This window comes from Syngnathus leptorhynchus, chromosome 9 (assembly GCF_054491065.1).
Source record: "Syngnathus leptorhynchus isolate UIUO chromosome 9, UIUO_Slep, whole genome shotgun sequence".
Classification (NCBI taxonomy): domain Eukaryota; kingdom Metazoa; phylum Chordata; class Actinopteri; order Syngnathiformes; family Syngnathidae; genus Syngnathus; species Syngnathus leptorhynchus.
The window spans coordinates 6,925,059-6,941,966 of record NC_141203.1 but is presented as its reverse complement, the minus strand read 5'-3'; the positions used below and the strand labels follow the sequence as shown (position 1 = coordinate 6,941,966).

The 16,908-nt window shown below is 42.0% G+C and overlaps 6 protein-coding genes and 1 long non-coding RNA gene across 8 annotated transcripts in view; 3 read left to right on the top strand and 4 right to left on the bottom strand.

Moving 5' to 3' along the window:
- col4a1 (collagen, type IV, alpha 1) overlaps positions 1-332 on the bottom strand; it is a 56,363-nt gene extending 56,031 nt beyond the window's left edge. Inside the window, exon 1 of the mRNA XM_085921162.1 lies at positions 23-332. The gene's annotated coding sequence lies outside the window, so the exon portion shown is untranslated. The remainder of the gene's footprint in view (positions 1-22) is intronic.
- The window catches only part of col4a2 (collagen, type IV, alpha 2), a 31,424-nt gene extending 30,288 nt beyond the window's left edge, over positions 1-1,136 (top strand). For both annotated transcript variants that reach the window (XM_085921161.1, XM_085921160.1), the window contains one exon: positions 30-1,136. In XM_085921161.1, coding sequence (XP_085777287.1) covers positions 30-284 — 255 coding nt within the window. In that variant the 3' untranslated portion in view covers positions 285-1,136. The remainder of the gene's footprint in view (positions 1-29) is intronic.
- rab20 (RAB20, member RAS oncogene family) lies at positions 1,105-4,731 on the bottom strand. Its single transcript, XM_085921166.1, has 2 exons — positions 4,307-4,731; positions 1,105-2,119 (listed from the first exon to the last, which is right to left on the bottom strand). Exons 1-2 carry the CDS (start codon positions 4,590-4,592, stop codon positions 1,530-1,532), a joined length of 876 nt encoding a protein of 291 aa, XP_085777292.1. The 5' UTR covers positions 4,593-4,731; the 3' UTR covers positions 1,105-1,529.
- Positions 4,732-5,163: 432 nt separating this feature from the next.
- Positions 5,164-11,482, top strand: naxd (NAD(P)HX dehydratase). Its single transcript, XM_085919745.1, has 11 exons — positions 5,164-6,470; positions 6,968-7,405; positions 8,763-8,913; positions 8,996-9,041; positions 9,117-9,205; positions 9,640-9,748; positions 10,408-10,458; positions 10,536-10,640; positions 10,717-10,837; positions 10,917-11,040; positions 11,193-11,482. Exons 1-11 carry the CDS (start codon positions 5,954-5,956, stop codon positions 11,341-11,343), a joined length of 1,902 nt encoding a protein of 633 aa, XP_085775871.1. The 5' UTR covers positions 5,164-5,953; the 3' UTR covers positions 11,344-11,482.
- On the bottom strand, positions 6,634-12,824 carry LOC147050905 (uncharacterized). The gene is made up of 3 exons (XR_015067224.1): positions 12,430-12,824; positions 11,183-11,352; positions 6,634-9,712 (listed from the first exon to the last, which is right to left on the bottom strand). It is a non-coding gene; the product is annotated as an uncharacterized LOC147050905 (long non-coding RNA).
- Positions 11,753-14,236, top strand: ing1 (inhibitor of growth family, member 1). The gene is made up of 4 exons (XM_085919748.1): positions 11,753-12,030; positions 12,599-12,769; positions 12,958-13,106; positions 13,264-14,236. The coding sequence occupies exons 2-4, from the start codon at positions 12,631-12,633 to the stop codon at positions 13,900-13,902; spliced, it is 927 nt and encodes a 308-aa protein (XP_085775874.1). The 5' UTR covers positions 11,753-12,030; positions 12,599-12,630; the 3' UTR covers positions 13,903-14,236.
- A 397-nt stretch (positions 14,237-14,633) lies between these two features.
- Positions 14,634-16,762, bottom strand: ube2al (ubiquitin conjugating enzyme E2 A, like). Its single transcript, XM_085919749.1, has 6 exons — positions 16,567-16,762; positions 15,921-16,001; positions 15,673-15,698; positions 15,490-15,579; positions 15,297-15,385; positions 14,634-15,214 (listed from the first exon to the last, which is right to left on the bottom strand). Exons 1-6 carry the CDS (start codon positions 16,608-16,610, stop codon positions 15,086-15,088), a joined length of 459 nt encoding a protein of 152 aa, XP_085775875.1. The 5' UTR covers positions 16,611-16,762; the 3' UTR covers positions 14,634-15,085.
- Between the last annotated feature and the right edge of the window lie 146 nt (positions 16,763-16,908).

Here is a 16,908-nt window from a genome sequence, read left to right as displayed (position 1 = left end):
TGGCAAATCAATTACCTCTTACCTCTTAGCACACGGCAGCAGGAAACGAGGGCGGGGGTCAGTCGCTGTCATCGCCCGGATCTTGCCTGGAAGACTTCCGGACGTCACCGTTCATCGAGTGCAACGGCGCCAAAGGCACGTGTCACTACTTCGCCAACAAGCACAGCTTCTGGCTCACCTCTATAGATCAGTCGTTCCACACCGAGCCAGCATCAGAGACGCTCAAAGCGGGCCAGCTCCTGTCGCGCATCAGCCGCTGCCAGGTCTGCATGAAGAACTTGTGAAAGGAGATGTCTCGTGTGTTGTCATTTGGCCATCGATCAGTGTAAAGCACAACAGCCCCCGCCTGAGTCACAAAGCTCGTATACGCAATGACTGTTTGGTGCCTTGAGAAACAAGTATGTTGATTCTAAATGTGTAATGGTGCTTACTGTTTTAACTTATTACCTCAGGCAATCACACAGAGACTGTTCGTTGCTCCTATTGCACTGCATCCAGCTTTATCCTTAAGCCACTAACTGCTTGCCCACCAGGCCTTCACTATCGTTACGCTCTGTATTACGTCCGATGAGTCGTTTCTGTGTCACATGAACTATCAGCCAAAATGTTAATTGCAAACCGTCATATACAAAATGCACTGATTCTAATTTTGAGGTTATTGTCTCGATGAAGTCGACTGCAGCAAAATGTATTTTCAGGGTCACTCTCAACTCAGAATCTGCTAATGATTAATTCAACTGGCAGGACATAAACAGCCTGGACCTGGATCCAAGGTCCTTGGGTAACCTTTTTCTTATCAGGGGACTTGGCAGTTTTCAAGTGTTTCAAGGGCAGGCGTGGGCAACAGCAACCACAGGCCACTTGATTTGTATAAATGGGGGATTCAAAACATCTTTCCTCTACTAAAGTGGACCCCGCAATAGATTTGAAGAAAAATAATGTTTTGTAAATGGTCGACCTGCTCTTTCCCCTTGTTTGCAGATACACCAGATAATTATCAGTCAAATACTTATTCATTGAAATATATTATTATTGCAGTATAATGTAAAAGATTAAATGTTGTTTCTAAGAGTCCTTTGTGTGATTTCATTAACTAACCACAGCTAAATAAAAATCTTTATTCTCATTACACTTAACATTTCAACATAGCTGTGTGTCATTAACTTAAGGACATTTACAAAACAGAATAAATTGGTGTTATTGAAGAAAAGAGAAGATTTAAGTGTGAAAATTGAAAACATTTAAATGAGAAGTGTTATTTAAAACAGTGTACTATGCTAGCTACATGGTAATAATTAGTGCAATTAGGTTGGTGTAATTCATGAAAATTACATTTCTGGATTCAAAAGTGTGTTTATTCCCTGCAGACGTCTACTTTGAGTCATTGGGATGACTTGTCATATAGATGCTGCTTCACAGTATGAAGAAAGCATTGACATGATCAAGGCTAGTGGTTTCTTTGTCAATTCACATATTAAGCGGTCTCATCACATGTTAAAACTCTTCCTGCGGAGGTTCCTGGTTGGGTCCTAGCAGCAGGTCGATCGTCCTCGCTTTCCGCCGCCCTTCTTGCACATGTCCAAGTCCACAGTGTCAGACTTGTGGTACTCCTTCCTCTTCCTCAGCACGGAGGGGAGCACCAGTTCAAAGAGTGCCTCGAACAGAACGTCCACGTTGTAGCCAGTCTTGGCGCTGGTCTCGAAGATCATTTTCTCTGCGGGCAGGCTGGTCCTCTCGTCCAAGCCCTTGTAGCGAAGAATCCGCCCGTAGAACGCCAACGCGTCCTCGCGAGTGACCTGCTTGGGGTATGTGACGCTGGGGATGGACACAGGCGAGGCGGGCGGCGTGGGGCAAGCAGCCAGCACGTTTGATCTGTCCTCCTCGGATTCTGTTGGATTCGCGTCGATCATCTCCTGATAAAGCTGGGCTTTAGCGTCCGTCAGGTCGGCCTTGTTGCCCACGACGGCGTAAATACAGTCGTGGTTGGCGGTGTCCGTCAGGGAGAGGAAACGCTCCTCAAGCTCGGCCAGACTCTGCCGGTTGGTGACGTCGTAAGTCAGGATGACAACGTCCGCACCACGACAGTACATGGAGCCCAAACCATGGAACTGCTCCCGACCTGGGGAGGAAGAATTCAAGTTTGGACGTGCAGACAATTTAAGTCCGATTATATCTGACCCACTTTTGAACTAGAGCTGGATCAAAGTGCATTTTCTTATTATTGTCAAACGTAATGGTACAGTGCACCATTCACCTAGCTTTCCTCGACCTCATGTAACCTGGAATGCTTTAGGTGTCTTGAGAAAAAAAAATACTTGAAGACAGTTTGGGTCACAATTCACCTGTTTTGAAACAAAAACAATCCCCGTTATTGTACAAAACCTCATTCAGCAATGAAGTTATAAGAAGTGTTTGGTCACTAACAAGCGCTTACTTCTTGTACAAGTGTTGAAAACTTACTCTCTATTTATTTTTCAACATTGACTATCTTTCTTAATTGACATTCGGGAAAATGAATGTTGATTAAGATCTTGATCTCAATAAGAGGTGATCCTCTGATCAGCTGCAACATTACTGCTTGGGAAAGTTGTGTCCTACAATAATTTCTTCACACGTCAATTGAGCAACTCAAAAATATTTAATGTCACAACAATGTAATGTGCGGAATCACCTTCTCTGGGGTTATTAGGGATACATACGTACAATAAAATCGCAATGATGTCCCAGAATAGATCTGAGGAGGATGTGAGAATATTTCTCATCAAATATTATTTTAGGGACTGACGAGATGTTCTTGTGCTTCTGGAAATAGCAAGACGAAGCATAAAGTCTTCCTGTCATGACACCATCATGTGACTATTAAGAGGAACAAGGCAAGATCCTTAAAAACTCTGCTGTGAAACAAACTCGGCCAATCCAAATGAAAAAGGCAGACGGTAATAGATGGAGAGAGCAGCGGGCAGCTTGTTTGTTTTGAAAACATCACAAAGGTTTCTTTCCCAGAACAGCGCTGACCTTGTAAATTATAAGCAAAGTCACCCACTAAACCAGACGATTATCCTTATCTTACCTTACTGAAGTATTTCAGTAAGTCATGTTTACATAGCGGGCCGTGTAATGACTCATGTCACAGCTAGCACGTTCAGTAAACATCATGATCTTTTAGATTAGCCCCCAACAGAAGCTTGAATAATCAATTGCTAGCATGGGCGATAATGGACAATGTCTGTGACTGTTAAGCCGGGATTCGTCACAGAGCTTTAGAAATTAATTCATACTTGGTAGAGAAGACATTATTAAACGGTTTATCTCTCATAACGTGTCCATTTAACCCCAAACTATAACGCTATAATTCATAAGGCCATCTTCCAAATAAATCATTAAAGAATCCATCAGAAATTCCTGAGAATGAGCAGCACAGAGGGAGAGGAAATGATCACAATGGGGACACCTACTCATGACACGACATTACTGGAACACTTCCTGCGAGCTGGTCTTGGGATTTTCCTCTGGATGAACTCCGATATTTCGTAATTGTTCATATCAGTCGCCGTCGTTTAAATCCACAATCATCCCGCAATGTTTCTAGCATTTTTCTACATAGGTCTATATAAACAGTAGCCCGGTGGCTGTGTAGGACCAACAAGTTATCTTGACATCAGCATGACCGAGACAGTACATTTTCAAAAAATGAATATGATATTCTGTGATATTTAATATTGCATATTTTGAGTTTTATACACTTAAACTGTTCAGTTATTGCCATTTCTCACAACACTGCACACGTCTTGTCATCAAAATCCCTTTCTGTCTTGTTTATGTTGTCTTGTAAGTTTGCTGTGTCACAAAAGCAATATATATATATATATATATATATATATATATATATATATATATATATATATATATATGTTAGCATCAAAGTCTGCTATGTTTGGCATGTTTCCTTTCATAACAAGCTTTTTTTCTTTTCCCCTTTCTTGGTCTGAAATCAGTGTTTAGTACTTATACTGTCACAGAATATAATAATCTGCAGGTCTTGGAAAATGAGTCAAATTTGCAAAACTTAACTCATTTACAAAGATGGCAGCTCCCTCCACTATCTAAAGCACAAAGCAAGACACTGTCCACTTTATCACACAGGTAAGTAAGCCTTATGCCAACAGTCCCCATCGGCTCTAGTCTGCAGGTCACATACCAGTGATTGCCTCAACTCCGGGAATCACGCGTCAATGGGCTAACGCAGTGAATAAACCCACAGGAATTAGAACACACACACACAAAAACATTTGAGATCAGGATTTACCAGCGGTGTCCCATATGGAGACGTTGTAGGGCCCCCACTGTTTGAGGAAGAACGCTCCTCCGACGGTGCTGATGGTGTCTCTAAATTTCCTTTCCGTGTACCTGTGCAGGAGAGACGTCTTGCCAACGTTCATGTCCCCCAGAAGCACCACCTTCACGTCTGGCTTCCTCATCTTCCAAAACTCACCACCGCTTTGTCCGATCGTTAGGTTATATAAGGATAAGAGGCGCTCTAGATGGTAAAAGTCAAGCGCGGAGGATAGACAAACGCCATTTTTGACGTGCATAAATTGGAGGTGGTGAGTGTTATGAATGGCTCATCCTGCAATCTGCGATCGCACTTATGAGCGGTAGGGGTGAGGTTAAACAGGAAATGAAAGTGGAAAACTTTGACTACAATCACGCGTCGCAGGTTCAACCGTGGGCCCGCCCCTCCAAAGCGCTCGTCACGCTTCATAACCATTAGTTATTGTTTTCAATTCGACGTCATGAAATGCTGTTTTGTGCATAACAAAAGGGCAATTTATTTCATAACATAAATTAAATAAATATACAGTTTAAACAACAATAATAATAATTAAATAAAAGCTCAATTAAATATGAAAATACAATTGAATAAAAATGGTGAACTATCTAAATCAACGACAACTCAATGCAGTACTTTTTGTCTTGCCCAACATTTACTGAGCCAGCAGATATATGCGTACTTGATATTTAAAAAAACCCTACCAAACTAAATTTTGACGATAACGTATATTGAATACACCGCTGGTTTAGTCTCTATTTACTATCAAATGTATAGCAGACAGTTTTTAGTGGATTTAGGAATTTCCGAGCAGTCATTAAAGGGATCGTGAACTATTTCTTCCCGTATTGTTGAAGCTCAGCAAAGCCTCATGACCAGACGTATTTGTACACAGTTGCCAGCGTTGACACGCACTTGGAGTTTAGGTAAGAAGTGTGTGCACGACATAGGGTCTTCCTGTCGTTGACAAGCTTCGTGTTGGCGGATAGCATGTCAGTAAACAATGAATGGCAACAACATGCCGCAGCCCGTCCAGACGATCGCCTTCTTGTTTGTCACCGTAACTGTGTCGATTCTCGCAACATTGTTCTGTTTTAACGTGGAAGGTAAAGTGAAACCTCGTGTTTAATGTATTCTCATCTCCGCGTTGTGGCGTTCTTTCTGTTATATCCATGGTTTTATCAAAGTATTGACAGCTTACGCCCATGTTATTATTTGCAAAATATGATCTGGTGGTCTTTAGGACCCCACAGACATCAGTCAAACCAGAGGGTGGACGCAAACTGTCTCCCTCAGAGGACCGATCAGAGGTCAGTTTGTTAAATTCTCCAAAATGAGGCTAACGACAGCGATTGGTTTGGAAAGCTGGTCCTTGTTCAGTTTTGGTGAAACTTCCCAGCTTTGGCATTTTTGCAACCGACGTAAAGGGGTAAACATGGCAAGGTTTAGCTAGAAGACCAAGATTCGACGTGCAAAGCGTTTTCATTTGAACAATACGCACGCTTTCACCATTTTAAAACACTTGCATGATCGGAAAGCGAGCCCGTCGGAGGTTTTTGGAGACGACTCATAGGTAGACAACCAGGCCAACCACATCCATCCCCAACTACTCGAGGCTCGACTATGCTGCTCAACAACACAACGCGAGGTTTCCTGTGGTCGGACGCGGAGACGAGGACGTTGTTAAACATCTGGGGTGAGCAGGACGTCCAGGAGGCACTGGACGGTAACTTCCGCAACAGCTTCGTCTACCGCGATGTGTCCCGGCGCCTGGCGGCGATGGGCTTCGAGCGCACGCCGGAGCAGTGCAGGGTGCGGATTAAGAGCCTCAAAAGACAATACTTGCTCGCCAAGGAGGGAAATCTGCGCAACAACAGGCAATATCACAAAATTGCCAAGTTCTACGACACCATGGAGAGGATCTTGAGCAATCGACCCGCCGTTGACCCCCAAGAGTTCATAGATGGTGGGCCGGGAGGGGAGGAGGCCGTGGACGGCTTAGATGAGGATGCGGAGGATGCTCAGGACGTCTACTCCGAAAGTACTGGAGACTGCCCCTTCCCCGCCGAGACTGAAGTCAAGCTGGAGTACCCCAGTATTCCCATTCCCATCCCAGTTAAAGTTACAGTGGGCAGTAACAGTAAGTGCACATCCATTCATTGTTACATGTCAAAATGAATGCTTATTGTGACGGGATACAAGACAGATGAACAGTTGATCCAGTTCAATACAATCCGGTACAATTTTTTTTCAGCTTTGAATAAAAATCATTGACAGAAATAATCTGTTTTATTATCTGGACAGACTCGGGATTTACATTAAAACAGCCATTTACCAGCCAGTGTGATGTGAGAGATCTTCAAGTGTACCTGAGGAAATTATCCAAATTCACCCAAGTTATTTTATTTATTACATATCATGGATCTAAACCTTTCTGTCAGCTACAGCTGCCCATGAACAAGATCAGAGAAAATGTATGTATAAATTGAGGTGACCCCTAAAGTTTGGCTAACAACACACTAGCCATTCGTCCTAACGGTAACAGGATTGTTAGTGGATGACCACTTTGACTTGATTCTGCAACCAAATGTCGGGGACTGCTACATGCATATTAATGTCTCGTGTCGTCTCCTTCAGGTATATCCGAAAGACCTCCCAACAGCAGCCAATTGGCAGCCAACTGCTCCGTCTCCACACCCAAGCAACGACGGCGGCGGCGCACTAACTTCCCTATGGAGAGGCTAATGGAACAGTTCCTAAAGCAGAGCTCGCAGGCTGAAGACAACTTCTATCGCATGGAGGAGCGCCGCTTGCACGCCGAGGATAACCGGCGAGAGGCGGAGCACGCCAGGGAGCTGCACATGCTCCAAATGCTCGGTCAGATGTTCTCCAACATCTCCTCCGCCAGGCCGTACTCGGGAGCGGCGCACTCTCCTCACTTGAAAACCGGCGTGCCCACCCATGCCTCGGTGTTCTCCCAACCTTTGCCGTCACGCACGCACCGCCAGCCCTCACCCCCAACGGACAGTTTGGCCAAGCAGGCTCAGCTGTTGAAGCCAGACTCTCACCCATTAGGTATTAGTGGGGCTGTCACCTGTCCAGTGAGAAGGTTGTGGAGGAGCCCACTCGATGCTTTTGGAATTGTTTCTGAATGATTCAATTGAAAGAGACTTTGTGGACACCCTATACTGTAATCTGTTTTTAATGTTTAATAAGAATAGACTTATTCATTGAAACGTATTGATTGGATAGAAATGATTGTGGATTGTATGCAGGTGAGGCAAAATGGAGTGCATAGGTCCCATCCGACGGTAGCGAGTCGACAAACACATATTTATACATTGCAGTTGCTTGTCATAATTCCTTTAAGCCGACGCAGATGTGAATTGACAAGTGTGACATCAGATAATATGCACACTGGACACTGCGTAAAAATTGCAAAGTTAATCTCACCCTCTGTGATTCATCAATTCCAATAGCATTGGACAACAAAGTTCCGTTTCCATGATAACGCAGTCAAATAAATTTGTATGCAAATCAGAACACTGGTTTATCATTGGTAATAGTCAAAATTATCAATCAAATGTCAGATCCATCATAAACTTGGCTCCACTTAACTAAGGCGCCGTTGATTTGCTCTTAAGTAGTTTACTGTCAAAGACCAAAACAACATCAGCTATGGGGAGTTGAATTACATCTACGCTATTCTGTTCAATGCAACACTAAAAATGATTAAAATTCGGAGATTTTTACCATGCCCAATATTTTGCATATCTGCATATCAGCATGCCCACGACTCTAATTGGGTTAAGTGGTTCAAATTACTTATGGACATAAATTAATGTTATTTCTCCCCAGTTTGTCAAAAATAAGATTAAATTGCCTTACTGATGGCATTCCATTGTTCACAGGTGGCAATCTACTTTGGGAGGTGTTAAGAAATAACCGCAGTTGGTTGACAGAAAATTTGTCATATCACTTTCATAAAGACAGCATTCAACAAATATCAATTCCGATTGGGTATGTGTGGAAGTATGAAGGCTAATATTAAATTCCTTGGACAGGCGATGGGTATCTGCCTAACGGGGTGGAAAAAAAAAATATATATATATATTGCAGAAATGAATAGAAAGTTGTTTTACACCTTTCAAATTATGTTCAAGTAGTGCAATCCATGTTGCCTCAGTTTCTTCAAGACACGATTATTCGGCAATCGATTCCACAAAATCGCCAATTCTTAGCAATCGATTAATAGACTAGTCATTCAAGTACGCTCCTTTTAGCTATTAAGATCTGACAATGAAACTTTTCCATTTTTAGTTGGGAACCAATGAGCAGTTCTTTCTTTATATCACTGTTGGTGTATTTTATTTTTTTTACAGATTCTATGTTTCAAACCAAACAGCATTTAAGCCCTGTTTTATTACTGCAGTGTTTGAGCGCCGCTACAACCTGGCCCCGACCTCTGACGGGGGTATGGAGGAGCACGTCCTGTCTCTAGTAAAGAAGATAGTCCCTCTGTTGTCCAGCAAGAAGCACAAAGGACAAGATGGCCGAATCGGTATCATCGGCGGATGCCAAGAGTATGTCGCGCGCCAGCTTCAGATTGCATTGTATCGATCACATTTGAATTGGGCCTCTAATGCAGTTTTGTTTACCTTCAAGCTACACTGGAGCGCCCTACTTTGCTGCTATCTCTGCACTGAAAGTGGTGAGAACAAAATGCCTCACTGTCTATTTTTGCACAAAATGCAATGTTGGTGCAATGTCTTTGTCTGGTCCCCAGGGTGCTGACTTGTCTCACGTGTTCTGCACCAAAGACGCTGCGGCCGTAATCAAATCCTACAGCCCTGAGCTCATAGTTCATCCTGTCCTGTGAGTAGACCATTTGTGTAAAATGAGCATGCAAGCAGATGGCAGAAAATCTGATTTGTCTTGGAGAAGAAGAAAAAAGTCCATAGGATATTGTAAATTTTTTTTTTTTTTTTAGCTACTATAATTTTAGAATTGTTAATTCTTTAATAGTTTGGGATTTTTTTTACAAGTTAGTTTTAGTGACTTTTTTTATTCAGTTAGTTTCGTTCAATTAGAGAGGTTGCATGATTGTCATTTTTTTTCAAAAATGCTTTATTTTCATTTAGTTATTAGTTTTTTTTTAAATATATGAAGTACTTGTCGAGTGCAAGATAAAAAAAAAAAAAAGAGCCATTCAGTCTTGTATAATAAAGTATGACATAAACTACAATTCCTAAATGACTATTCCTTTTTTCCTCCTCCTGCGTTTGTGTTTGTGTGTGCACCTTGAAAAGGGACAGCCCAAACGCGGTGGAGGAGATCGAAAAATGGCTCCCGAGACTGCACAGCCTTGTGGTGGGACCTGGTCTAGGAAGAGAGGACTTGTTATTAAAAACTGCCAAGGCACGTACTGGATGCACGCATGCATTTAACACAAACACAGAACTAAGAGCTCCTTAAGGATGTTGGGAGGTCTGCTGTCTCAAGTGACACAATACGAATATGCATCATGGAAATTTGATATGCATCATATATCTGCTAACATGACTGCAGAAAAAAAGGATTTGACTTGAAAAATACAGTTTAAAAAAAAATTGCTGCATATCTAAAAATCAGACCATTATAAAAATGTAAATATGCTACACTAGAGGCGTGCTCATCACTTTATAAATGAAGTGGTTACCAATTGTGACCTTTTCAATAATGAGAAGTTCATCCTCATTTAAATTAATAGGGAACTCATTGGTGAGCTGGTAAATTAATTTTATGAACCTTTCAACTTATTGACAAAAGAGGATTTTTGTTGTGCTATACAAACAACCAAACAAAAATGTGTTAAACATTTTTTTGCCTCCTAAAATTCTACTACAAACTGTTTGTGATTATAATGCTTCTCCAGAAAGTTTACATGTCGTACTAAGCTACTGTGTCAAATTTTAAACCTGCTTATATATTAACAAGATGCATTTAAATTATGTTTTGTATAAGAGGACAACTATTTAGTGCGCCAAGTGTATCATCAACCAGTATATTTCCACAAATAATGTAGTTCTTCCTTGTAGGAGGTGATAGAGAAATCCAAAGCAAGAGATATTCCAATCATCATCGATGCAGTGAGTATTTATCTAGGTCAACTTTATCTTGCGTTCATAAAAGTCATCGTGACTTTTTCTTTGTTTGCCTTCTCCAGGACGGTTTATGGCTGGTCACAAAGCAGCCATCTGTTATTCAGGGCTACCAGAAGGGCATCATCACGCCCAACTTCATGGAGTTCACGCGATTGTACGATACGCTGGTGGGTCTTTTGCCAAGTGACAATTTCAAGTCGGCGCCATAAGTGTTTTAATCCCATGTGCGTGTTGTCATCTCAGCAACACAAGCCCGTGGACAGCGTTGATCACCGTAGTAGCGTCCTGCAGCTAAGTGAAACCATGGGCAACATTACCGTTCTACTTAAAGGAGAGAAGGATCTCATTGCGGATGGTAGCACAGGTGTGTGTTGAGCCTACCGTTGGATGAGTGTTTGTCAGTGACATGTCACCTTGTTTGTTTGTTTTTTGGTTTTATGCAGTGGTTACATGCAGTACCGAAGGCAGTGGGAGGCGATGTGGAGGACAAGGTGATCTTCTGTCTGGAGCTGCTGGTGTATTGGCACATTGGGCCTACACTGCCTCTCAGGCAGGACTGATCACTGGGTGGGTGCTTCATAAACCCGATAGGACACGTTGCTGGTTTTACGCATTAAATATGGATGAGAATCGAGTTCAATTTGATATGGTGGCGATCATATGCTCAGCTACAACATTAGACTATTCAGTGAAAGAATTTATTTGTTACCTTACTGCAGTGTGAACCCGTCGGTGGTAGCAGCGATGGGAGCCTCTTCACTAACCAGACAGTGCAACAGACAAGCCTTCCAGCGACATGGCAGATCCACCACCACCTCAGATATGATCCATGAGATTGGCCCAGTCTTCAAAAATCTATTTGAAAGATGAAAACTGACACTGTGTACAAAAAAAGAAAGAAAAAAGCCATTTGGTTGATTTTCATTCTGTGCTCCCAACTACGTACTTGCATTTTAACAAATGAAATGGGTGAGGGTTAGTGAAAAATAAAAAGTTCCTGAAGGCTGAAGATGTGTGCACTATACCTCTTTGTGTATGTAAACATAAGCATCCTTTCAACACTTTGGTTTCAATGTCTTCCCAGAACACCGATGTGGTGGATAAATACATGAAATTAGTTGTAATTTATGTTTTTTTTAATGAAAAAAATAAAAATACGACTTTGTGTGAGTCAGTTTACGTGACAATTGCAATGTAAAAAAAAAAAAAAAGCCGGTGTTCGACGCTAGGTGGCATTAGTGAGTTCCTACGTAAACGGATCAATTGTATGACCGCTCCAACACATTTAGTCCTGTTATCATCATTATTGTAAATCAAACGTCAAATAGAAATACATATTTAATGCTTACGATAATTCCAACGGAATAATTTTGACGTTGTCACTTGAAGCGCTACGCGCATGCGCAAATTTACCCCTCTCCTCGAGCTGACGGTTAGCATTAGCTGCTCCAGTCGCCGACCTACTGCACGACTGATGTTAACATTTCATCAAGCTCATTATTTGACTTTAAGAGCATAAAACTGATTGGAAAAGTGCCGATATAGGTACTTGCACAGGTAGGCATGCTTTCAAATCGCGTAACCGTGGGATAGAACTACAATGGTTGTTTGTTTTGCACTGATAAAGCGTCACGCTAGCTGCAAATTCCCGACTAATAAAAACACGTGAACGTTCAGATTTTTAAGATCTAATTTGTTAACATCTGTTATTGAGTATCTGTTAATTTGACAATTGTTGGTTAGGCGCACAATTTTTTTTTTTACCGACTCTGTTAGTTCAACTCCAACGTTTGACTCTAAGTTAAGCCTGTGCACACGAAACGCGTGTAAGCAAACGTTCCAAGTTAAACAAGATGTCTGAATGTACACTAACCAGAATTGTAAGACTTCAAACCGGTTGCCATGAACAACGTTGACTCGTCAAATTAACATTAGACAGAGTTGACGTAAACTCACCGAAGGAGCAAGTTGCTAATCACCACACACACCGAGTCGTCACTGCTGGAGGCGCTAACTCCACTGATAAGTACACGGGGGGGAAAAAAACACTGAGCAGTATATTATTTTAATAATGTTAACTGCTGGAGAACCGTTGTTTATAATTAAATTACATATTTTCTTTCAGGTGGAGGTGTGTGTGATAAGAGTGGAGGCATAATGTTGAACGCCACGAATGGCGATCCTGGCCATGTTGTTGTCAATTATGTGGAAGAGTACTTGGAGCTGGTGGAGTCACTGCCTTTCGATTTGCAGAGAAGTGTGTCCCTCATGAAAGAAATCGATGCCAGATATCAAGGTGAGGATGCTCTCGGTTCAGGCCATCTTTGTTTTCCCATTGACATTAATCCACATGAAATTCGACAACACAGGACTGAAAGATTTTGAATGTTTCACTCTGAGATTTTAAAAAAAGGAATGTAAAAGCATCCACCACGGATGAACATTAAGTTTTGCATTAAACAGTGATGTCACTTTTTCCCCCAGATGTTCTGAAGGAACTTGAGGATGCATATGAACGGTATCGCAAGGAATCGGACGCACCCCAAAGACGCAAGCTGCAATTGTCCATCCAGAGGGCGCTGATCCGTAGTCAGGAGCTTGGAGATGAGAAGATTCAAATTGCTGGACAAATGGTTAGTGTGTTACAATAAAGGAACTACATATTTAAGATGGGGAATGACTTATTTAATTGAAATTTCATCCAAGTCTGAAATTTTAAATTACATGCAATTAAGGGCAAAGGAATTCAATATATATATATTTTTTTGACGTGACTTAAATATACTCCAGGTGGAGTTGGTGGAGAACCGAACCCGTCAGTTAGACTGGCATTCCGAACTGCTCGTCTCCTCCCAAGAAGTTCCAGAGAGTCACATCACTACGCAGACATCTTTGGCAACCGCGGCGGCGGCCATGATCAGTTCGTCATCGTCTTCGTCCACCACCACCCCGAGCAAAACGAGCCACCACGACAAGAAGCGCGAAGAGGTCGCGCCAAGCTCAACAGGAGCAGACAAGGCCGGCGGCAAGCGCTCCAGGCGGCAAAAGAATGGCGAGAGCAGGGACAGCTACAGCGGCCTGGACGTCACAGAGGACGTCGGTGCCGGAGCGTCCCGGGAGAAGAGAGCAAAGACGTCATCCAAGAAGAAGAAGCGGTCCAAGGGGAAGTCAGAGCGAGAGGTGTCGCCGCCGGACCTGCCCATCGACCCCGACGAGCCCACGTACTGCTTGTGCGAGCAGGTGTCCTACGGCGAGATGATCGGCTGCGACTACGATGAGTGTCCCATTGAATGGTTCCACTTTTCCTGCGTGGGCCTCCATCATAAGCCCAAAGGCAAGTGGTACTGCCCCAAGTGTCGAGGTGAGAATGAGAAGACCATGGACAAAGCCTTAGAGAGAGCCAAGAAGGAACGGGCGTACAACAGGTAGCTGACCCCAGATGCCAAGAACACTTCTCAACATTAGTATAGTATTATTACAACTAGGTTTTGTCTACATTGTTACAGAATAGTTCTGTATATAGTTATTTTTCTAAGACTGTATCCCATCTGTCGGGATTGTTCTGAAGCAAGGGTGGGGAATTTGTTCTATTGAACATTTGTTGGGTCAATGTTCTTTCAACGGTTTAGTTTGGATAATTGCAGGTTCCCCATCCTTGTACAATGGACATCTGTTAAGCAGACACCCTGCACTCATTTATTTGCATGCGGCAACTCCCAGTCAACAAATAAATCCTCTTTTAATCAACTTAAATGTATTGTTTGAACAGTCTTTTTTTTGTGGTAATTAGTCTGCAGTGGTGCTTTCAGTCAGCACAAAGTTCCATGAAACTGACAGCTGACAATTCAGCGGATAGTGTGAGAAACTAGTCAGTAGTGGTCTACATCATTACTCTGTGATCCAAACGGAACAAAGATTCAAATGGTCGGCGCCAGGCACATCCAAAAGTAGTTACTTGTCCACCAAAAGCTAGTCAATACGCTCTCTGGATGTGGTCATGTCGACGTTACATAATGCAGAAAGGGATAGGTAAAGCAAACGTAACAGACTAAATTTAGCTACTCAACAGAATTATGCCAAATTGTCATATCTATTTTAGATGACAAATTTGCCTTTTGTCTCGAGAAGCGTTGGAAATAAACAACACCGGAGACAACCAGTGCAAAATCTGTACATATATTTAGATGCAGGTTTTCTTATATACAAAAGTATTGAAGAGGGGGAGGAGATAAAATTTGCTCACTGTGTCATGCATGCAATAAACAGTTCACAGCACAACAAAGAGATAGCGTAACAATGTTGGGAGCCCACGGCGGCAAAATTCTCTGTGAAAAATGACGTGAGCGGCCAAGCACCGGGGACGTTAAACGTGATCATAATAAAATGGTGGCCCACAAACAAGGCATGATTCAGCACAAATGCTAGGAATATGGGCAACGATTGTAGATATAGAAAAAAAAAAAAAGAATTATCTTGACAGACAAGAAAAGATAAAATCCTATGAAGGGACATTGAAGGTAAAGTGCATAAAATGTTAACTAAAAAAAAAAAAAAAAGGTGAGAGGAGAGGGCTCTTCTCCACACTATCATTCGACCCATATCGTCAACCAGGTCAACTGTCTCGCCAGCTTCGTTCTACGATTGCTGAAACTCTCTTCTCGTACTCGCGCTTGTTCTCCTGGTACAGCTGAGCCGCTTGGCTGTTGGCCGGACTGTTGGGGTTGGGCTCATCCAGCAAAGACTGCAGGACAACAAACATGGACACCATTGTATTTGGCTCGCTTTCAGTGTGTCAACCAGCAGACATATCACATCATTCTGACCTGGATGGACGTCAGAATAGAAGACACATCGTAAGTGGGGCTCCACCGATTTTGGAGGATGTCCAAACAAATACTACCATCCGCATAGACTGTAGAGGGGGTGGAAAAGCATTGAAATATAAATTATATTTTCATTGTTTTCTCAAAAAAAGGAGTATTATAGCCATTGTCAAAAGCACAGTAATATTCTTACCATTAGGATGAAACATTTTTGACACAAATCGCACTGTGGGAGGTTTGTTGGGGTATTCTTCCGTGAACTCGACAATGAGTTTAAATGTACCTGTGAGGGAAAAAAAAAGACAATAACGATTTGGTCAATGTGTCAATCATCTATTAAACAAAGTCAGTCATTCGGCATAAAAATCAAACTTACCATCTTCAAATGGAGTTCCTTCGGGGCTGAAACACAAGACAGTTGGATACAAAAAAATGTCATCATTTTAGGCTTAAAAGACAAAACAGACCATAAGTGACCCAATTTATGAGGCTTTCGTAAGCTTTGAGCTTGAAAAGTCAAGTCGCTCTTAGACCAAGAAACTGCTGTATTAGTAAATTGACTAACAAGCTTTGTTGAGGATGGATTTAAGTCCTAAATCAAGGTACCATTGCGTTCAGGCTTACCCAAAAATGACTGCATTCCACACCATGATGTTGTTTTCTGATGGGGCTCCACTAACACCAGCTGGGGGGTCCTCTTGTAGACTATACAACCAAATAACACGGGGGAAGAAAAAAAAAAAAAACATCATTTCTTCTTTTTGACGACATCATTGAAAATTAAAAGTCTTTCTAATTCGCTTCATATAGTTTCTTGTGAGTGGTAAGTGTTCTTAAAAAGTTCATGTACAAACGCACCAGAACGTTTACGAGACGCTTTACTTAGGACTCACTCGCAAATAAAAAGATAAAAAAGATACACGTTCCCTGACAGCTTCCGCCATTGCTCAGTTCTTTACTTAACAAATGTTAAAAGTTCACAAAGAACACGTAAACGACGACATAAACTGAAAGAAAAACAGACTGGTCAAACAATACATAACAGTTTTGCTTTTACGACTAGCTAGAGTTAGCTCGTACGAAACTTGTTCGACAAGCAGCCCGGCTAACGCGTTGTTTACTGAATTTATATAACTAGTTTCTAGCCTAAATGAAAATATGAGTATATCGATTATGGATAATAAGTATAACAACATGGGTGTTTCGGGTTTCGACCGGACTTCGCTCTCATGTTAGCCGTTTTTGACACGCAAAAGAAAAAGCAACTCACCGTTTAAAATCTCTCATAAGTCTCCTTCTAGCCGGCGTGGACATGGTCCAACTCTATGAATTCACTATTTAATTCGTATTATCGTTCGTGTTTTGGTGAGAACGTTTTGAATTAATGCCCCTAACGTTTATCTGATAACATCCTAATTTGTCAACGTCGAAGTTCTGGTTCCTGTCTTTCTCTTAAAATCCGGTCGGTTTAGTCCAGCCCCTTTAAACGGAAGATACCATGTGTCAATGAATAGTAGGGGGGCTGAAAATATATGACATGTAAGTGCCTTAGATATCTCGCCCTAAATATATATATACAGACGGAAACCTTCCTACCATATAACAAATTGAA